The 22,335-nt window shown below is 45.6% G+C and overlaps 2 protein-coding genes across 2 annotated transcripts; both read right to left on the reverse strand.

The window, feature by feature from the left end:
- Nucleotides 1-178: 178 nt before the first annotated feature.
- On the reverse strand, nucleotides 179-5,983 carry irf3 (interferon regulatory factor 3). Its single transcript, XM_029456124.1, has 11 exons — nucleotides 5,793-5,983; nucleotides 4,330-4,496; nucleotides 3,949-4,114; nucleotides 3,157-3,230; nucleotides 3,004-3,064; nucleotides 2,811-2,876; nucleotides 2,465-2,710; nucleotides 2,177-2,267; nucleotides 1,369-1,658; nucleotides 1,168-1,286; nucleotides 179-720 (listed from the first exon to the last, which is right to left on the reverse strand). Exons 2-11 carry the CDS (start codon nucleotides 4,492-4,494, stop codon nucleotides 607-609), a joined length of 1,392 nt encoding a protein of 463 aa, XP_029311984.1. The 5' UTR covers nucleotides 4,495-4,496; nucleotides 5,793-5,983; the 3' UTR covers nucleotides 179-606.
- A 470-nt stretch (nucleotides 5,984-6,453) lies between these two features.
- Nucleotides 6,454-22,002, reverse strand: prr12a (proline rich 12a). Its single transcript, XM_029455823.1, has 15 exons — nucleotides 20,830-22,002; nucleotides 18,856-19,013; nucleotides 18,350-18,511; nucleotides 13,528-18,080; nucleotides 12,801-13,028; nucleotides 12,003-12,684; nucleotides 11,333-11,829; nucleotides 10,997-11,113; nucleotides 10,712-10,845; nucleotides 9,826-10,277; nucleotides 9,598-9,717; nucleotides 9,031-9,128; nucleotides 8,654-8,785; nucleotides 8,178-8,273; nucleotides 6,454-7,851 (listed from the first exon to the last, which is right to left on the reverse strand). The coding sequence occupies exons 1-15, from the start codon at nucleotides 20,910-20,912 to the stop codon at nucleotides 7,717-7,719; spliced, it is 7,647 nt and encodes a 2,548-aa protein (XP_029311683.1). The 5' UTR covers nucleotides 20,913-22,002; the 3' UTR covers nucleotides 6,454-7,716.
- Between the last annotated feature and the right edge of the window lie 333 nt (nucleotides 22,003-22,335).

Consider the following 22,335-nt stretch of genomic DNA (forward strand, 5'->3'; position numbering starts at 1 on the left):
ATGTGTATTTCAAAACATGGTTTCATTCAGTCTCTAATAAAGGGTTGTGTGTCGGCTACATCTGATACACATGTCATGGTTAGCTGTGAAGATGTAGTCTGCGGTGTATTGTGATACATAGCTGTCTCAGATTGTGCTCAGGTGGTCAAATACAATAGAATCAAATACACTGCAACAGATGAGTTCAAGGCTTTAATATTATATCTGTTGATTGGAGGTTTTAGGTATTAATATAGTAAATTAATTTAATTGTACAGACAATATTTACATTTTGATGATGGGGGTCTATATGAAGCAAATATTGTACTTCTTTGTGTGTGAAAAGAGTTACTGTTTACTTCTTGAGCTGAGTAACAGGTCTCTTTTATTCACCTCAGTTTGTGTCAGAAAGCAGCACAGTATCTTAGAAATATCACTGATGTCAAATAAATCCCATCAGATCCCAGTGTCAATCTCATTCTTTTAAGTCTACATTTAAAAGCACATATTTATGTTTAAACATGGTACAGCTTGTGCAGTATGAGCAAATCCAACACCAAAATCAATACATGAAATATGTAAACAGGATTATTAGGAACAAGGTTAAGGATTACAAAAGAAAGTGTGTCAGTGCATGTCCATAATCTCTTCCAGGGACATCTGCAGCTCCACAGACTGCAGGGAGGAGGCGCCGCCTACAACAGCCATATTCTTCAGATACTCCATTGAAGTCAGCACCACCTGAGACGTGAAGCAGAAAGTCAGACGGAATGACAAGAGCGAGATGGCGAATTTGAGCTTGACAGAAGCCATGAAATTCGAGAAAGCTGGAGCAATGAGACGTGTCATGCTGCTTTCTCCAAAGTAACTTTCCGTATAAGCTTTTTATTTCTCAGCATGCGCTCGTCTGTAGAGGCTCAGGAGCAGAAAAACCTTTTACACCCGGGGGGATCAGCCTTTGTTCTCTCGGCACTATTAATCAATACTGAGACAAAATTGCCTCTTGAAAAGTGCTGCTGGCTACAAATCCTTTGAGTGAGCAATTCTGGTGGTTTGATCACTCATGAAATTTGAGAGAGGCATGTGCAGCAAGAAGAAAAACCTTCTCTGCCCGACTGAAATACTGCGTTAAGGTCTGTGAGAGGACAACGCCGTCTGTGCCTTTTAATAATTCAAAGGTACTCTCACCTCCACCGTGATGAGTTTCCTCTCCCAAGGCCTGTTGTTTATGTCAGGCCACTTCTCCCCGAGGCAGAAGAACAAGGAGCTGGAAGGGGAGTCTTTGCCTTCAATGAAGTCCAATATTCCTAGAGGGAAAGGACACTCGTTCATTACATCCAGCCAACAGGTACGCTGACAAAAAGATGCGTAGTCATTCCTTACACCCACCTCGCACAAAGGTCTTGAACTGGTACAGTGGTTGAGGCTGCACTTTAAAAATCTCTTGCGGCTCTCTGCTCCTGTCATACTTGGAGAAGCTCCAAAATGCTTTGGTTTCACCCCGTCGTTGGCCGTAGACCACATGGCCTGACACCCTCACGTCTAAACCGTCGCCCATCTTCTCCAGGATTTGTTGGGTCAGCTTGGCTTGGGTTTGATCCAGCATGACGCCAGGATTTGGCAGAGAGACCAGTGACAGGCCTGACTCGTGATCCAAAACTGTCCCGTTGAGTTCGGGCCTGATGTAAACACAACATTAAGTGTGAATTGCAGACAGTTTGACACGTTATTCACTTTCATGCAGGGATTAAGATTGGATTGATGCCCTTCTCATATCTGTGTGGTAAACATGTAGCTGCAGCCAGGACACAGTTAGCTTAGCTTAGCACAAAGACTGTAAACAGGGGGAAACCGTTAGCCTGGTCCTTTTTACACTCCTGGCTCCAGCTTCATACTTCAGAATCATAATCAGACCTGTGTTTATTGTCAAGTAGTGCATACATAAACACAGTAACAAATATTATTTAAAAATCTAATTGTACAAGAAACATAAATATACAAAAGAAATATGACAAATGCCTGTAATGAATAAAGAGTATAGTATTAGTTTTGTGCAGAAATGTACAGAGTGGTATCTTCTCATCCTCTCACTCCCGGCAAGAAAGTGAATATTGTGTTTTTGCCGAAATATCAAACTATTCCTTTAACTGTGACTTTAACTGTGTTTCCTTTCATGAAAGCTTTGTTTTGATGTTACCTGTAGACTAAGCGGATTCCAACTTCATTCTCAACCAGCTGCTCGGACATCTTCACCCCTCTGTAGTACACTAATATCCTGAATTGAGTCTCTGTGGATTCAGAAAGAGGAGAAGTCTATGAGAAACTGCGTTCAACAGTTCCACTCTTAACTGCATCCCTGTCATTCATTAATATTCATATTGTAAGACCACATTGTTTTAATGGCCTTATTGAAGATATTTAATGTTAATTTTGTGAGGAATGTTGTTTTTGAATGTCTCCGTAACGGTGACATCTGTCAACTTACTGAAATTATCTCCATCACTGGTCTTGGTCACAGAATGAAGAAACTGCTCCGCAAATTGTCCATCACAGGCCCCTCCCTCGGCTCCCTCCATTGGATGTGCCGGTTGCTCAGGCAACCCAGCTTCACCTACTGCACCCTCAAACGTTACTGGATACTGCTGTTGCCCGGGCAACGCGTGCCCACCAATCACAGCCGGGCTTCGGAGCTGCTGTTGCTCAGGAGGAAGCTCAAAGCCTGCAGTGCCCTCTGTGGAAAAGTTGGAGACACTGAAAAAGTGTTTCCAGGAAAGTACCTGGTTGATTTCTTCTGTGCAGAGAGGAGAAAATGATGAGCAGAGCTCGTCTACCTGTTTCAGGGCCAATGTTCAGTCCCTCGAGACACTCCTTGAGAATATCCTGGTTGACGAAGGAATCTGCTGGCAAATATTGGGTCGCTCAGAAATATTCAGAAGAATGATTCCACATTCCTCCCAAATTTTAATGAGTAATTAATTAACATTTCTGTGAATATGTACCTTCTGAGATACATAAATCCATTACCTGAGAACACAGTGTCTTCTGGAATATAGAGACAGTCATCAAAGCATGACGCGACCTGGCTCTAAGATATCACAGACACACATCTGGAATGATACAACTACACAGACATTTACATTTTACTTCCTGTGTTTCTACAAACCCACAGTCGCTTACTTCTTGTGTAGGAAGGGGATAATCTTCAAACAAATTGGGTTCATCTTGGTCCTGGGATCCAGCAGCAGAGTTAGCTTTGAGAGTGAAAGCAAAGAGCTTAGTTAACGTCTGCAGCTTGCTATCTTTTAATCACGTATTCTCCTCAGAAACACCTCTTTAATCTCATAATCCCCTGTGCAAATGGTATTGGCTCTGTATATGCATATTACCGTGACAAATCTCAACCACGGAAACATAAATCCAGACATAAATGTATAAAATATAGATAGTAATGTGATCATCCAAATGAGGTGAGGAGGGGATCCGATATGTGCTGTATGTGGCGACACTGATATAAAGGCGCTCTCTCATTTTCAAATCCATTTGAAGGGATAGTTCGTATTTTTTCTGGCGGTCCGTGCAGACACAGTTTGAAGAAGCAGACAGGAGAACCGGCACGGGAGCTAAGCAATGGACGGAGCGTCAGCAACACATAGCCACCTAAAAAGAAATCATTCTAAGTTTAAGTGTACACTATATTTAGAATATGTTCACCACTTTACGCTGCTGTCAGACAGCACTTCCCAGACTCCATTGACAAAAGCAGTAACTTTACCTCGCAGAACACTCGCTGGTCTAACGTTGACTTTATCGGATAGTTTGTTTGTTTTATTGTCTGACTTTTGTTGAATCCGAACTAAACCTTTAATCCAAATCCAGTTTTGTTAGTAGGTGATTTTTCATACAGTTCACAGAGAAATTTCATTTTTTATCCAGTACAATACAATAAAGGACCAAATGGTGATTGTCTACCTCTAGGTGCTGACTCCACCGGCCAGCGAAACACTTTATGGGGGTTTGCGGCGTCGTTCTTGTTGTCACTGAGCATTTTGAAGCCTTTGGCTCGGAGGGCGCTGCGGAAGTTCCTCTTCCAGACTGAGGGCTCTCCTTGAGCTATGCCACTCCCCTCTGCCCAGGCCTACAGGGAAGATACGGGTTAAGACGCGGCACCAGCTGTCGATTTAAAAGTTTTTTTAAAGCTTGAAATGACATTGCTCCTCCTTACATCAGAGATGTTCCTTCATGTTATCCAGTCAGATCACTAAAATCCTAAAGTGGTTTTCTTTTAAATGTTCTTTCTACTATACTGCCACTGGTGTTTATTACCATCATGTTATTTATGATGACTATTACCTTAAATATGAGGATGTCAGTGTTCGAGTTGTCCTGTCTTAAAGCATGTTTCCATGGGATGGAGAACTCTGTTCGCTCCTGGTTTGTCCACTGGACACCAGGATACCTGCCGCTGTCGATCTGCGTCTGCAGCCACGGGATGAGCAGCGGCTTACAATGAGACATTTCTGCAGGAGGAGGAAAACGTTTCATTTCATCAGTCCCTGATCATCCGTAACATGATTCCCAGATCATCAATAATACAAAGAAACTAATACATTCTCTTTTGGCTTTTAATTTAAAATTAGGTTTGTAATATTTAAATAGTATCTATTAAATATCAAATTCCCAAATCAGTATATTAATCTTGTAGCTATCACTATCAAGAACAACTGCATGATGTTGGTGGAAGAATGATTCACATGCTTTATTTAAAGCAGCTGAGCCAGGCTGAATGTTTAATCACCATAATTATTCATATGTATTTATAAGTTAATGTGAAATATTAGACTGTTCAGGTCCATCTTAAAATATGTTTATAATATAGCCTGTAGAGGGCGCTATGTGGTCATTTCGACCGGATTCATGCAGAAAGAAAATGTTATCAACGTAAATAAGTAAAAGGGAGTATACAAAATACAAAAAAACTTTACCTTTGCATGTGTACATGAACTGTTCATTAAAATAAAATATAACTATTTGTAATGCATGCAGGCCTATATGAAACTTGCATCAGTAACATCTTTTAAACCACTTCTCAAGCTTTTTATTAATGCAAGCATATCATTTCATTTCCAAAGTATCGTATCTGTTTAATGTTATTGCATTCTATTTTCTAAATGACTTTTTTTCCCCATTTTGACTTGTATTGCTGTACGATGTAAAGCACTTTGTTATTGTACTTGTTGTTTCAAAAGGTTCTGTATAAATACAGTATATAATTATTATTATTAATGAAGGACTACTCTCTTACGTTCTGTATTTCCCCCACTCCAAATAAATCATCAAAGGATAAAGAATAAATAAGCAACACAAAGAATCTGAGCATTTCTGCGGTACTATGGTGCAGCTTATATTGCGATTTTAAGAAAGAGGAAGCAGGGGAATATGAAGCCAGGTGTGGGGGTGGGGGGGGGGGGGGGGGGGGGGGGGGGGTGAAGAATAAAAATAATACTCAAAAAGATTTGAATGATTAGATGATGAAAAGTAAAAGTACTTACAAAAAGTAAAACATTAATATTGGTGTACATTTATATAATGTGTGTTATGGTGCGTTCAAAGTTAAGTCAAGTTGACATACACCGAGTGTGTGTATAGCTTCTTCCCCATGTCTAAAGATGTAGTATGATGAAATATCACCGTGTGACAGAAGAAGAGTTACAAAAACAACAGCTGAGGAGTTGCACGAGTTACATATTTGTTCATAGAGCACAGCTAATAAAACTCAAGTCAACAACACTGACAGCCCCGATAGACTCTCCTACCTGCAGGGTCCTCAGCAGGCGCGTGTCGAGTTCAAGTGCAGAGTCAAGCGTCAGAAATATGATGCCGGATAATGTCTGTAACGAAGTCATTCAACCCCAGACACTACTTTCTTAAATACAGTGAGGACTTCGGCTGCTTTATCTCTGATCCGATAAGGTTTTCTCGGGAAACTCCGAGTCGTCAGTTTCGTTTTCCAGCCAGAAGTGACGTCAGCGAGAGTTTCACTATCCCAGCTCGCGAGGTGGGGTCGGTCAAACGCAAACGCGCGCGCTCACACACACACACACACACACACACACAACTAAATACATAAATAAATATATAAAGAAAAGAAAAGTTCAGGTAACCAGTTTGAAATTCTTTCAATGCCTGTGAATTTGCAAAATAAATACATATTTATATTTGATTGATAGTTTTGGTTTTGTTAATGCATAACTTTTTTGTGGTTGAAGTTGAAGTTGAACCTCAGCTCCTATATTTAGGCTTTAATAACCTTACCAAAAATACAGATACTCTCAGACAAACACAGATTTTAAGTGAGCACAGAGGAATGTGTAAAAACGTTTTCATCCCAGGAACAATAACCACACCGTAACGTGATAATGTCCTTTAAAAAAAATGGGTGTAACGGGGGACACACTGTAGGGAAATGAGACACCATTTGTTCTTTGCAGATTTTATTTGTTTCTCAAATACAGGAGAGTTAATGTACAGAAGCACAAAGAATTTCATCAAGAACTGTACAATATTTACACGCCTTTTTTTTCCTTTTTTTATGGAAAATTAGATTGTTTTCAAAATAAGTCATAGTATGCACAAACATCAAAATGATAAAAATGAAATGACTATTTCCTCTTTAAATATTACTTATTTATACTCCTTCTTCCCACATGGGAAATGGATAGTTTACTTCTTTTTCTTTGCACCTGCATGACTGATGATTGAACTGAAGCACAACAATGTTAAGTTTCAAATAAATTTTCCCCATTCTCTTTTTTTCCTTTTCTTATTTTTTTTTCTCCTCAGTTATTTTACACCCACGGTATTTGATACGATATTTCTGTCTCGACGTCTGTTCTTTTGTATAGAGGGGGAAGACGGCTCGGATATGTGGGTTACTGACTGTATACTGATTCTGTGGAAAATAAAAAGGTATTTAAAATGTCAGGGCAGCATCCCAGCGCTTGTGAGAGTTTAAGTTAAAAACCTCCTCATATAAATAATAAAAATGTGTTTATATATTATCACACAGCTGACTGGTGCTGCCCATCACTTAGCACGGGATGAGAGAGAGAGCGTTTATTAACACATTTCATGTTTCTATCCGTGCACGAGTCCCATGTTCACGCTGCTCACGGCACACTCTACACGCAGTTTAAAAAGCATTCTCACCCTCTTCCACTCTTTTCAAAAGCCAACAGCTGATGTTAGTCTTCAAAAAAATAATTTATGTAAAAACTAAGTGGTAATAGTTTCTCTTTGAACTATCGTCTTCATGACACACAGTTAACAAGATGTCAGTGGCTCCTCCGTTGACTTGGCGTTGCGGCTCCTCTTCTTTGTCCTTCCACTTCGCGTCGCTCCCTTTTCACCAACGGTCAATTCCCTCTTGACCCCCTCAGTGACCCCTGATCCGGTGGGGTCCCCCCTTCTCACAAAGCAAGACATTTCTTTAGTCAGTGATCAACAACAAGAAAAAGAACAGAGGCCAGTGTCCGAGGTCACATGAACAGACCCCCTTGTGTTCGTCACGGGCCTTAAAAATTCATCCTCATATCCTAGAGATTTGAAGAGGGTCGGGGGGCTGTACAGTAGGATCCATCTCGTTCCGTTTTCGTATCTTCATTTTGTTTTATTTTTAATCCTCTTTAATCCATTCTCTCTCTCTCTCCCTCTCCATCTCTCTCTCTTTTTGTGGTGGACTCAGGCTTTGGTGCTGAGCGTGAGCAGCTCGATGAAGGAGCTGAAGAGGGTGTCCAGCCAGCTCTGGTTGGCCATGCACTGCTGCACCACCTCCTCTTGGCCCGGGTCCTCAGCTGCCTGCTCAATGCTGTTGGTCTGGAAATGTGGGACGGAAACAGAGACAATTGTGACACCAAGACTCAAACCGGGGTCTTAAGACCACGCCAGCTAATGAGATCTAATGCGATCTGTGCTTTACCGTTAAACATATACAAAATCTCGTCAGTAAACGTGTCTAACAGTGTTTCAAGGTTTTCTAATTCACTCGTGCTGATTAACGGGTTAGTGGTCATGCCACTCCACCGGAAACACTGGAGATCATTTTTGTAGCATCTTAGTTCTGACAGTAACTAAGACAATCTTTGATATACAATCAGATCCCCAAGCGGCACAAATCTAATACTAGAAACATGCTTGCTTACCTCTTTCTTGCACTGTAAGAAGGTGTGGTATTTATAGTGATGCAGGGAGTGGAAGAGACTGTAGATCCGATACGTCTCCCCTGACAGTTTAAGGTCCTAGAAAAAAAAAAAAGGATTAAGACTATTTTAAAATGCAGAAAAATATAAAGCGACAGTGACTATTATTCTTACAGTTCCATGTAAGAAAGAGTGAAAGTGGCGAAGGTTTGGAAACTCGCAGCAGGTGTTCGAGGGGAAGCAGGTGTTTTACCCTCTCTGCCCTCAGTGATGCATCCTTCACCTGTCGAGCTTTTTACGGTAAGAGTTCATTTTATTGATGCCGTGGTTTCGGTGTCGCCCAGAAACCAGAAAGAATTTGTGTCGATTGATTTTGGCGTGAATTGTCCCTTTAACAGCTTATTTGAAATGCATTGAATCATCTATTAAAGGCCTCTAAACACACACACACACACACACACACACACACACACACCTACCTGTGGTTTAGGCAGGGTCTTTTTGACTCTGTTGAGGGTCTTGCGGTTGTAAGCATCCCCGCTTAGCCGCACCTTCACCGATCCTGAGTCCAGCGGGTCTACAATGATCTGGGGGTAAGCATGCAGGAACTCCTGTCAGGGGACACAAAACAAAAGAGGTCAGACACTAACGCAGGAAAACAACATCTCTTAAAACAAATGTTTTCACTTGAGTTTGTGTAAGGGATTATTTACATTACCAATATTTATAATTTTCTTCTAATGAGCATTCTTCTTTTAGTTTATCGACTAACCAAACGACTGATTGTTTCAGCATCCAGGACATTATTTCAGTCATGAGGCACAGCGAGAGAAGCCGAACAATCAGGACGGATTACCTGGTGCTGAGAGCTCATGCTGACTCTCCTCAACAACCTCCTCTTCTGTTCGCTGATGATGCTGTCAATCTTCCTCATCGGCGGGAGGTACAGCTCATCTGGTGGCCAATCAAGTTAAAGGAAGCTTCATTAGTCATCATTCATGGAGCTGCCAATCATTTTAAATACCTAGGGCAGATTCAAAGCAGCTCTTTCTGGCCATCAAGCGTTCCCACGGCTTCCATTCAACCTGTCGTGCCTTGTTTATTAGGATTTCTGAAAACCCTTAAGAGATTAATCTGAATATGCATAATGCGGAATTCACAACGATTTCGCAGTTTGTCCAGCTGGATGAATTGAACTGGCAGTGATGTTTATTCAACCTGCCCAAACTGCACACAGATACTTGAAGAGAAATATCCTCAAAATGCCTCAACGCAGCGGTTTCAATGCAGACATGTAATCTGCAGGAAATATGCTACCAGACAGGACGGTCAGGGTTAGGTTAGACAACCAACTCGCACTACAGGCCTATTTCTGCCTCCTGCAAGTCAGAAGATTGTTTTAAAAAAAGGAGGCAGTTCTCACCGTCAGTGTCCTCCAGGGCTTGGATCATGTCGGGGTCGAGGGCTGTGCTGACCAGCATCTCCACGTAGCTCCTGAACATCTCCCTCATGGCACGGTTGTTCACTCCACCTTTTACTGGCACTGAGCGGACGAGAAGCAGAGTTAAAAAGCGACCTACTACCATGGTGCAGGACATAAAAAACAACTGCATTGTAACTCTATTATAATGACTTTTAAATGGCATCTTACTCTCATTCTCACTGGCTGCCTCCTCCGATGAGTCCGAGTCTGATGATGAAGGTATTTCCTTCAGCCACTTCTTCCTCTTCTTGGGCGGTGGCTCCGCCTTCACTTTGGCTGGCTTGGACTTGGGTGGGCGCTCAGCCTTCTCCTTTTTCTCCACCGCTTTTTTCTCCTCCTTCACTCTGCCTCGTTCTGCTGCTGCAGCACGTTTCTCCACTTTGTCCTGCTGCGACTGTACTCGCTTCTCCCTCTCCTTCTCAGGCTCTCTCTCTTTGTCCTTCGCTTTGGGAACAGCGGCTGGAGCCTCCTTCTTCTCCCGTTGTTCTTTTGTCGTCGTGGTTCTTGTTTTTTCCCTCTGCTCGCGCTGGACTGGCGGAGCCACTCTCTCCTCTTTCTCTACTTTCGGTGGGGCCTGGGTGGCAGTAGGAGGGGAAGCCATTCTGGGGAGGGGCTGGCGTCTGTGACACACGAAGGAACCACTTTAGAGATCAACATATACATTGCCAAACATAGATAGGACATAGCAAAGTAATTCACTCCATCGCAACATAAAGTTCATGAGCGCAGGTTGGCGCCTGAATAATAATAAGGGGAAACTCTCGATTAATAAATAATATATATATATATATATATATATATATATATATATATATATATATATATATATATATATATATATATATATATATATATATATATATATATATATATATTTTTATTTATTAATCGAGAGTTTCCCCTTCAGGCTCAGTGCTTTACAACAGCGCTGTTGTAAGGGAATTGCACTCTGAAGCTGGAGGGGTGCTAAATCGCAAAAATACAGAGTCTTACATTATGTTGCTTTAATTCATTACGAATAGGATTATTGATATGTTGATATGCATGTTGGTACCTGAGAGCAGGTGTGGCTCTGCGCCAAGGTCTCCGAGAGCAGACTCTGACATAGTCCTTCTTGTTGACATTCTCCAGAAACTTGACATAGATTCGCTGGTATCGCCTCTTGGCGTCGCCGAAGTAGCCAAGATACTGTGGCAGAAACAGATTACAGAGATTTCATTACACAATAGCACAACTTTCAGTGCAACTCATCATAAGCTATGAGGTAGCTGGGACTGTGAACAGTTTCGACATCAACATGACAGTTTGCAGGTGTGGTTAGTTGACTACGGTTACTCACGTTGCTTGTGGCGCAGAACTGTCTCTGTCCATCTTTGATCTCTGGGCTGAACTTCTGCAGCAGGGCTTTCTGCACCCTCCAGATGGGTGGAGGCTCACGGCCCATCTGCAGGGCCAACTGTACACAAACACAAGACACACAGGTAAAACATCTCTACTGACGGAATCAACTTTCAACTCATTTAAAGACTAACCCGACTGGTTTATCCTTGGCTTTAACAATATTTTTAGGCTGTACTGATATATAAAATAATAATTCAGTTTGTTCCCTCTGCACCAGAAAGCAAGCAGCGCTTTCCCAACAAAGTACTTAAACTGACAAACACCACTCAAATACCTTGAGAGTTCGAATGTCTTCCACCCGAACAACAAACTCGTCCCTTTCTCTGAAGATGCCCTCGCCTCCACTCTCACTCTCGTCCTCCTCACTCTCTCCTGCGATGGCGGCATCTTCTTGCTTCTGGGCGAGGTGTAGGGAGGTGATCTTAGGAGCTGGGGGCTCTTCAGGAGAGGCGGGCGACTCTGGAGATGGCATGGGAGACTCCTTCTGAATTGAAGGGGGAGGAGGGGAAGTCGGAGGAGGAGGAGGAAGAGGAGGAGTGGCAGGCTGAGGGAGAGTAGCGGGTGGGGGAGATGACGGAGAGGGGGATGTGGAAGCGACAGGGCTGGGAGGCTGGGAATTCTCCTGCTGTTTCTCTTCGGTAGGAGGCAGGGGTGAGGGGAGTGAGAGGGGAGGGAGGGGGGAGTGACAAGGAGAGGAGGAGGAGGCGGGAGATTGAGGAAAGGAGGGAGGTTCAGGAGTTTCTGGCTCTGAAGGAATCTCAGGGAGCGGCGCTGGAAGAAGAAAAGGGCAAAGTTAAGGTCAATTCACCAGAATTTAAAAAACAGCCACAAGAATTAAATTAAATCATTTTTGTTTTTCAACAAATACATAAAAGGACATTTTATTAGACAAAGAAACATAGCTCAGCTGAGCTGTAGAAAAGAGGAATAAAAAGCTAACTTACAATCAAGACTGGGGGCACCCAGGGTTTCCAGCTGTGGCTCTCTCTCCTCTGTCATATCACACTCTTCATCTCCTCCTGCGCTCCTCTCCTCCTCATTCTCCTCCTCTTTGTTCTCATCCATGTCTCCTTCTTCTGGAAGGAGGACATCAGGCTCATTGGAATGGGGCAGGTTGTGAGGGGTATGCATGGTAGGCTGCGGGCTGAGCGTGGGGGGCTGCAGTGTGGGAGTAAGTGGCGAGTGGATAGCATGAGGCTGGAGAGGTGATGGAGGTAGCGGGGTCTGGATGTTAGAGTTTAGCTGAGGAGTGTCGTACAGAGCAGAAATGGCGGAGGAGATGCTCTTCTGGAGGTCCTGATTCTTTCCGACGGAGTCCTCCTCATCAGAGGAGAACGAAGGCAAGGTCTCCAGGTTCCTCTTCAGCTCATCTTCCAAGCGTTTGGGGCTGGGGCAGTTGCCCAGAGTCAGACCCCCATTCCCTTCACTGTCCCCGAATGCAGGTGGCGGTGGAGGAGGCCCGGGAGACATCGGGCGCAGACCTCCCGCTTTACAGGGTGAGGTTTCACCATTGTCATGTTCCATTCCTGGTGAGATGTCCAAGCCTGGAGGTCTCCTCCCCGTCTTGAGGAAGTCCAAGAATGAAGCGACAAAGCCGGCTTTGGACTCAGAGTCCTTCTCATCGCCCTGAAAAGTAAAACACACGAGAGACTTAACTCCACAACTAATCGAGCAATGAACTCAGTTCAATTCTTTTGCTTTTTCTGCCGTACTTAGCAAAGACACAATCATGTAGCTCTTACCCTTTCCTCCAGTCCCTCGTCATCCACTCCGTCACTCATCATCTGGTTCTTCAGCTTGTTCTTGTCCTGACTTCGGTTGCTTTCAGTGCTGCAGGGGGGTCCAGGACTTAAACCAAGTGAGGGAGCAGAGCCCACTGAGCCGTCCGACAAAGCAGGGTCAGTGCCAGACAAAGAGTCCGTCCTCAGCAAGGCATCGGAGGAGGACAGGGTACCAATTGGTAATTTAATCTAAAAACAAAAGAAAGAAAAATGGTAAGATTTCAAGCAGAGGGGCAACGTTGTGTTGACGATGGACAGAAAGATAATTATCGTAATTGATTTTTATACAAAGAAAATGCTGTTTGCAGCCAATCAAATAAAAATATTTCATATTAAAGTGAATATCTTTGAGTTTTGAACTAAACTAGACATTTAAAAAAGACTTCTTCTATAGAACAAACAATTAATTAAAACAGAAAATCATTGGAAGATTCATCGATAATACATTTTATTTTATTATTATTATTATTATTAGTTAGTTGCAGCACTAATGTAAAGTAACTTTGCCTGAAAGTACAGATATATTGTTTTTATATTTATATGCAACACACCTTTGCTTTAATGAATTTGTAGCGCCTTGAGACAGATGCTTTTAGCTTTGAAAGGCGCTCTACAAATACAATTTATTATTATTATTTTTAATTAGTTTGAACATTTCCAAGCCTTTGAGAGACTGAATGCCACTGACCTTCAGAGGAGGAATGGGCTCGTGTATCTGCTGCTGGGGCTGGTGATGGAGCTGCTGAGGCTGCTGCTGATTGAGGTGATGCTGGTGCATCTGATCCTGCTCCTTCCCGCTCATTTCCATGTACATATCCTCCCTCCTTTGTCCTCTACCTCGGCTTCCACGGCCCCTACCCCTACCTCGTCCCTCCACATTGAATCCACCTCCTGTTGTTGTTGTTGTAGCACCCATCTCCCCCATCATCCCTCGTGGAGTGAAAGGCTCAGGCATGGGGCGGATGCGAGGCCTGCCTCTTGGCCTCGGGGGACCTTCTCTCTTGGGTCTAGTGGGCTTTCGGCCCCTCTTCTTGGGTCCATCCTGAGGCTGAAGAGAGTGTGAACCCATAGCGGAGTAGCCAGAGGAGTGGTAGAAGTCAATGTCACCCATTAAAGGGCTGAGAGAGCCACTTCCCCCTCCTCCTTTTCTGCAGCTGGACACCAAGTCTGGCAAAAGGTCCGGGAGCCTCCGGCTGTTCAACCGGATGTCGGCTGGCTGGTCGGCTTTATCTTCATCATCTTCAAACTCATATTCTTGAGCGTAACTTTTCTTAGGCAGTGTATTGGGGTCCCGACGCTCCTTTAACAGGTGGAAGGAGCTGGACTTGAGGAGCTTCTTGGGACGAGACGAGCAGAAAATGGGCGATTGGAGGCCTCCAGAACCAGCGCCTTGGCTAGGTCCTCCGGGCCCAGAGGACAGTTTGGCTCCAGAGTTGGGACCAGCAGTATTGGAGCCCATACCCATAGCTGGGGCCTGGGACTGTATTAATCCCAGCTGTTCAGTGTTCACAGTGGAAGGGAGCTCGTGGGTTTTAAGGGAGTCTAGATCCAGAGTCATGGTGTTGTTGCTGGGCTCTTCCAGGCCGTGACAGTATGGTTCATAACCCTGATCTCCGCCATGGTGTCCCATTATGTCATAGCTACCTCCACCACTTCCCCCTGCACCACCTCCACCTTGTCCGGCTTTCATGGAATCCATTCCCTCTTGCCCAGTGTGGCTCTCATTCATCTCCTCCTGTCCCGGTCCTGCACAGCTCGACTTGTAGTCCTCTGCACAAAACATGTCTTCCATTCCTGGGAAAAAGGAGCGGTCCTCATCCTGAAGGAGGGAGTCCGGGAAGCAGATGGAAGTTAAGGGTACGAAGCGGTTGCTTTGTTGATTCTGGTCCGATTTCTCCACTGGGCTGACGTTGTCAAACTGGTGCTGCTCGGAGCGCTGTTGGTCCAGCTGGCTCTGCTGAGGGGTGAGCTGGGATGATGTCTGCTGTGGGTCAGGCTGAGGCTGGGAGTGGGCCGAGGCAGACGGTGGGGGTATGTGGTGAGGGTGGTGAGAGTGGGTTTGTTGGTGCTGCTGCGCGTGGTGCTGTGAAAGATGGTGCATGTGAGGCGGGGTGGATAAGCCGATGTCGGGCTCAGAGAGGAAGGAGTGGAGCTCGGAGGCCGAGTGTTGCTGCGAGTGATGGTGGGATGGGTGCTGCCTCTGCTGCTGCTCCTGCTGCTGCCTGTGGCGCTCACTGCTACCGCCGCTCCTTCCCCCACTACCTGCTCCGCCGCGTCGGTCTTCTGCAACAGCTACGTCTGTGCTGGAGGTCTGAGAGAGGGAGCGCTCGAGCATGTCCAAGGAAGACACCACTGAGCTTTGTTTGACCTGGCTCTGCTCGTGCTGATGCGGAGGGGGCCCGTGGTTGTAGTGAGCCGCTGCCACCTCCATAGCCTGCGACTGGAGTTGAAGTTGGAGCTGGGTGGTTTGAGACTGAGACTGAGTCTGATGTTTACTTGAGCCAAGTGTTCCACCGCCACCTTCCATTACAGCTTGCTGTTGGCTTATAGAGTGCTGCTGCTGCTGCTGTTGGGCGTGAGAGTCCATTTTGTGATGCTGTTGGTGTTGCTGATGAGAGTCCATTTTGTGGTGTTGGTGTTGTTGGTGAGAATCCATCTTGTGGTGCTGCTGATGTGGCTCCAGTTTGTTGCGGGTGGTGTGGGACAGCACCGACTGGAGCAGGTGTGGTGGCTGACGGGATTGATCAGTGGGAGAGTCCATGAGGGAGGCAGGAGCTTGAGACTGGGAATGCTGTTGCTGGAGTTCCGGCGTTTTGCGCGGATAAGAAATTTCAGCACGGTCCTGTGGCTTCTTTTGGAGCTCCATTTGGGAGTGGGACGGTATCTGTGAATGAGAGGACACGTGCTGACTGTGTGAGGAGTGTTGGGGTGCAAGGGAGTGTTGACTGTATGGGTCACCCCGCCCATAGTGGACTACCGAGCCTAGGTTGTCATGGTGATGGAGATGGGAGTGCACTTGTTCAGCGCTGCCCCTCCCTCCACCGCTCCGGCTGCTTCCAGCAGACCTCTCGTTCCTTTGCTGCTGCTGTTGATGATGGTGTTGTTGATGTTGCTGCTGCTGTTGTTGTTTCTTTAGTGACATCTCCAGCTGGGTTTCCAGCCCTGAGATGGACCCAACCGCCCCTGCATTACCAGTAGATGTGGCACTGTGGGTACGTATGACACTCTGAGGGTGGTACCTCTCCTCAGAGCTCTTACCCATGTCATAGCTCAGCCCTTTGCCTGAATCAGTGGTTGAGGGCACTGACTGGGGCTGAGGCTGTGTTTGTTGGGACGTCTGTTGTGATTGTTGTTGAGGATGGTGATGACCAGCCTGAGGAGCGGGACTTGCCTGCGCTTGCAGCAGGTGCTGGATCAAGAACTCATCGTCGTCGTCTACTTCCTCTTGGGATCTCTGAGAGCCCACTCCGAGCATTGAAGTGTCCGCCTTTGTTTTGGAGGAGGTGGAATGATAGGACTGAGGTTGGGAGCTGGGGCCTCTGGTGTCGGGGTATCCCTGCGGGGAGGCGAGGAAGGTGGGGGAGAGAACTGAGGAGATGTATTTATTAGAGCCTGCACCTCCTGGAGATTGTGTGGGACAGGTAGGCACGGGAGAGTGCAACCCTGGACGGATGATGCCTGAGTTTCCTGATGGAGAGGGGCTGGAGTCTGGAATATGATAAGACCCTCCACCACTTCCACCTCTCTCATTGGTCATACTATTTCCCGCTCCTCCTCCTGACCCAGAGTTCCCACTTCCTGTGCCGCTGCTGCTTCCTCCCGCAGATGCTCCACTTCCTGATGAACCGCTTGACCGTAAAAGGGCAGGTGAGTGACCTGGAGCTCCGTAGCCTAATGATGGGCTTCCAGCTCCACCAAGAGAGGATGGAAGTGATCCATAAGCAGAGTCAGCTCCATATATATCAGTGGGGTAAGACTGGCTTCGCCCTCCTAAACTCCCATAACCTTTCCCACCCGTACCTGAGCTCAGGTCTTGGGCTTGTGGTGAACTGAAGCCTCCGTAAGACTGAGCAAGGTGGGAAGTGGGGGGCTGATTAGGAGAATAGGACTGTGTCTGTTGTTGGGGTGGAGTCTGACCAGTAAGAGCAGAGGTGGGGTTCTTCACTGAGGGCACAGGAGAACCATAGCCTGAGAGGCAGGATTTGGGGAGAGACTGTGGGGCTGACGAGGAGGTGGCAGGGGGCTGCTGTGGGGCTGGGGGAGGAGGAGCTGGCTGAGGGGGTGGCTGCTGCCTGGAAGGGGCTGCGCTGGAGCTGGAGCTGGAGATCGAGTTCGCAGGATGAGCCCCAGAGGTGGCAGAAGAAGAGGAGGAGGATGAGGAGGTAGAGGAAGCAGAAGGGGGTGTGTGGGGAGTTCTTGAGGATGATGCTGAACTGGCAGAAGAATAGCCACTGCTGGAGCTGCTTTTGGTACCTTTCCCAGCGGAGGAAGAAGACGAGGAGGGGGAGGAGGAAGAATAGGGAGGCTGGATGATTGGCCGATACTGCTCAGTGCGAGAGGGGGGCTTGAGGTCAGATGAGGGGCTCTGGTCGCCCAGTGGGCTGCAGGAAAGGCCAGCGTGCCTGTGGTGGGTGGCAATCTGCTGGTACCCCGCCCCCCCACAGCTGAGGTAGTGCTGAAGGGAGTGGGCAGCAGAGGATGAGAGCTGTGACTGAGCTGGCGTGGGCCGCTGGTAGTGCTTGATAACGCTGTCCTGCCGGGGAACAGCCCGTTCCTGAGCCGAATTGGACTGGGACTGAGGCTGGGACTGCGCTGAGGAAAAGACTGATGAATTGTACAGCTGGGACGACTGGTCCTGGAGCTGTGATGACAGCAGGTTGAACTGGTGTGACTGCAGGTGCCTGGCAGAGGACGCCTGGGCTGATGTGGCACTCGTGGGATCCTGACTGCCCCTATAGGCGGCTGCTGCAGCACCCTGCGAGGACAGGAGTCTATCAAAACCCAGGCTAGACTGGGAAGGGGCCTTGATGTGTAGTAAGGGGTCGTGTGGGGAGAGCAGGCCATTGGATGTGGGACTAAATGTGGGCGTGTCCTGGAGGGAAAGGGAAGCTGTAGGGAAGGGGCGGCTGGAGAAGGATGCTGGATGCTGATAGGCTGAGAGAGCTGAGGAGGAGGGGAAAGAGCCGGAGCCAGGAAGGGCTCCAGAGATGAATAGTTCAGGAGGAGCAGGTGTGTGCATCGCTGTTAGGAAATGAAGACATATTGCAAAATTACTCAGAATCCATCAAGCTGTCATTTAATTTATCAAATAAAGAAGCAATAAAAAAAACTTTTAAAGTATTCTAGAGTAACAAGTGCAGTAAAGTGTTTAAATGGTATATGAAAATGCTCAAATAGTAACCTAGTCGAATAATAATGCAGCTAAACATTGGGAGGTTCTTTAAATGTCATATTGACTGTGGGGCCCGTTTGAATGTCAACACATGAGGGATGATCTAACAAAGACCCACCTGTCTGCCAGGATGGCGTGCGGAACTGGGAAAGAAGGGAGGAGGCGGAGGGCGGAGGCTGGGGACCCCGAGACTCTAGGGCTGAGATCAGATTCATGACGGAGGCATCGGGGGCAGAGGGGCTGGCATGGTGGAGGCCAGTGTCAAAGAGCCCCGACAGACCTATGGGAAGGAAAGACAGAACCATGCAAATTAATTAAGTGATAAAGTATGCAAACATGTGTGGCTAATTGCAGAGATGTAGATAAAATCATAATACATCCTAAATCAGGACGTCAGTAGTTGCTAGTGTAACTATAAGTACATCAACCTGTTTCGGAAAACAACCCTGTATGGGAATGACTGCTGAGAGACTACAGACTTTAACATCTAGGGCTTCGACTCTATTGAGCTATAATGTGCACATTTCTCAATGACAATCTACCAGGGCCTGCATGGAGAGACATAATAATTCATTGCTGGGGCCCCTTATGGTGCTGACATGGAAGGTATGACATTTATCTCACCCAAACTCCGTCCAGCTGCTCCCCAAGCCCCGCCTTGGCCAGCGCTCCCTGGGTGGTGATTGGTGGCATAGCCCTGCAGAGGGTGTGGGGTGGCGTAGGCTTGTCGGTGAAGGAGCTCAGACTCAGGGTGGGATGATCTGGAGCTCCCATACACAAGACTATGGAGAAAGGGGAGTTGGAAATTGTGAAGTGTCATTAATTTCAGAGTAAATTTACATAAACTTAATCTGTTCCCAAAATGTGACCCTTGAGAAAAATACACAAATTCCGACATGCAAGTAAATTGTTCTTTAATTAAAAATCCACACATCAACTCAAGGCTGTTAATTTGTTTCGTCTCCATGTGTAACTTCTCAAACAGTAGCTTTCATATGAAAAACCAACTTGCTGATGTATATTTTAGGTTAATTGATTAATTGGATGGATTATTGGTTAAGGATTTTTTCCCCCCCCAATCAATATCTAAACAGAATTACAACTTGGGCATTATACCAAAGTTTATTACAGTAGATGCAAATCTGTCAAACCAGCAATGTAAAGTCATGCAAAAATAATATAGTTAATTAGCAATTATTATAATAATGGGCCCAGAAGACTCAAACATTACATAATTTATACATTTACAAACTAAATAAGCTTATTTATTAACGCTGAGGATTTGCCAGTTGCAGAACTTTGCTTTACAAAAGACAGATGAAATGCGTGGCTGCCTGGCTGGCCAGATAACATGCTAGCATTTGTGCTACTGCTAACACCGCCTAGCAGCAATGCACAGTAGCTATGGTACAAATGCAGAGACTAGGCCCAAACTGCAGGGCCAGTCGAGTCTTTTACATGGAAATAGACCATTGGTATCCAATGTGCAAATTTAGACCAAGTGAAAAAACTATTTTCCTCAATATATACCAAAGACGTATGATTAATTTGTCTGCAACAATTGATTATGTCGATGTAGCTAACAGCTGGATGGTGCAAGTCGACGCAAATACAAGCTAAGCTGCATGCAAACACCAGCCACTAGCCAGGTTTGTTTCGCCAAATATCACTTCCAATAGGAGCATGGTGGCTTTCGACTGTATAAAGCAGATAAATATGAGTCTGCATATCTCAAATATGTGCAGCTAAAAGCGCATAATGATGCTTGCGAGCACAGGCCTCAACTGACTTCCATGCAACATAACGCTAGCTTGCAGGCTAACGCAAAGCTACAAGACAGAGCTATCTTGCACAGCCATTGCAATTTTCATCATCTTATAAATCCACCCTGACATTAGTTTTTTTATTTTATACAAACAGCAAATTGCAAGTTAAAAGTTGAGGGAATATTTCACAATTTAATTATGCAAATTAACATAAACCATCCAAAATCCATCACCAATTATCTAGATCACGCTTGGGCAAAATGCATTAGAAATCTCAATTTTATTTGGAGTATGGCACCATCACCACTTCAAGATTTTTTATTTCCTGTTTTCTTTACAACGTAACACTTAAAAAAAAATGTTTTTAATTAAATGCATCTCCCCGGGTAATATGCATCAGTTCTTCTTGTTGATGTCTGTCAGGGGGTTTGCTGCGTCTGCACTCTTCGCAGTAGCTATAAATTAAATGAATTTATCCATCAGGGTCTGTGTCCAGGCCTGCACACAGGGAACAATAATTCCTATGGATGCTCCAGACATACCCCCACCTCCACCCCGCCAGGTCCACCTAAAACCCACGTCTGTCAATCACATTCAATTCATATCCCCAACCTTTCCTTTCTCCACCCCGCCCACCCCCACGACACGCACACTGCTCTATTCCTGTTTATAATATTATTACTATGCAACTGTTTGGATGACAATGCACTGCACATAATGGCATGGCATGGTACTATTTATGAACCCAATGGCGACAATTTGTTTACATGGGCCACACCATGCCCTGCAAAGTACCAGTGATGCATGCACATTGTCTGAATCAAATGCATACCTTGCTTTAGCCGATCTCTCGTAACTCCATCCTGCTCCTGCGCCCAAATCACCAAATCCTGTTCCCGGGTAATTTCTATCCATTTATCTGGTGTACAATGTGTGCGATGAGGACGAAAGCAACGAGAACGTCGCAACGCAGATTACGGAAAAAAATCCAGTCTTTCCCCGTTCTCGGTTTCAGGCTATTTTCCCCGGTTTCATAAGCAAGTCCTCAGGAGTGGAAAACAGCATATTGAAAGAGAAATGGAGGGGAGGAGGAGAAAGCTGGATGAAAAAAGAGGGGGGTCTACGGGGTTATAATCCAACCACCTCCAAAAAAAGCCAGTCTTTCTCCTTTTCCTACGCCTTTCACATTTATCATTTCCACGAATGCAGATTTAGTCCAAAATCAGTCATGGTCATGATGAAGATGCCGCGGATTTGGCCGGTGGTGGACGAATTGCTGATAAACATTTGATTTGAATGCGTCCTTTTCACCGTCTCTCCTCCCCTTTCTTTAGGCTAGTCCTTGCTACGATGCTAGCAACCAGAAGCAGAAAAAAAAAAAAGGATTGCAATCGACGGGGCCACGTTGGTAGCAATCACTCCCCACAGACGAGCAAAAGAAATCCCCAATTTCAAAATCCCTTTTTTCCTTTGAATGCAAATCGTTCCCACCCCCCCTCCGGAGCAGAGCTGTGGGGCTAGCAGCAGATGCTAGCTGTCACTAACGACGCATCAAAATACAACAGGGCTGCCTTTATTTCCCCCAAATGCTCGCTCCTCTGATTTCTGCTTTCTTTGGCCGTTCAAGTAAAAGAGACGACGAGTTTTCCTGCACAGGATACAAATAAAACACTGCGATAAAACATAAATACCGACCGAGGAAATGTAAAGAATACAGGCCGCGATTTAATATTTTTTACTCATTTTCCTCCGGAGACGCCATTTTTGAAGGCGGCTGGCCGCTGTCCGTCCTCCCTCTCCCCTCTCTGTCTCACCGCTGAGACTCACTCAATGTCTGCGGTGACCTCCATTCACCGGCCCTCAGTCTGCAAACCAGCCCTGCATGCTTTTCCAGATTTCCAGCTTATTTAGAGGCCAATTATTAATTTAAACTACATTTTACACGAACAAAAATAGTCAGATGTCTGTCCTGAACGCTGCGATTGGCTGAGACGCATTCGAGTGCAAAAGAAATTCCAGTGATAACCAGATTTAAATAGGCCTTCAGCAGTAGCTTTGCAAATTCACATCCGAAATGTGCAGCCTGTTTGAGAGACAGCGGTATTTCCTGCCTCCAGTCAGATGGTTAATTAGTCTGCAGTTTGCCTATAATCAGTGGCATGCAAATAGGGGGGAATTTCTCCCTTACAAATGCCAACATTCCTGAAGATACCAAGACCTGTTTTAGGCTCTTTTTTTGTTGCTAATTTTATTATTTGGAGAACCTGTCTGCCAGACCTCGTGTGCACTTGATTTGTACGCCAGCAGATGGCACACTGGATATTATGGTCATTATAAA

This window comes from Cottoperca gobio, chromosome 19, assembly GCF_900634415.1.
Source record: "Cottoperca gobio chromosome 19, fCotGob3.1, whole genome shotgun sequence".
NCBI classification, from domain to species: domain Eukaryota; kingdom Metazoa; phylum Chordata; class Actinopteri; order Perciformes; family Bovichtidae; genus Cottoperca; species Cottoperca gobio.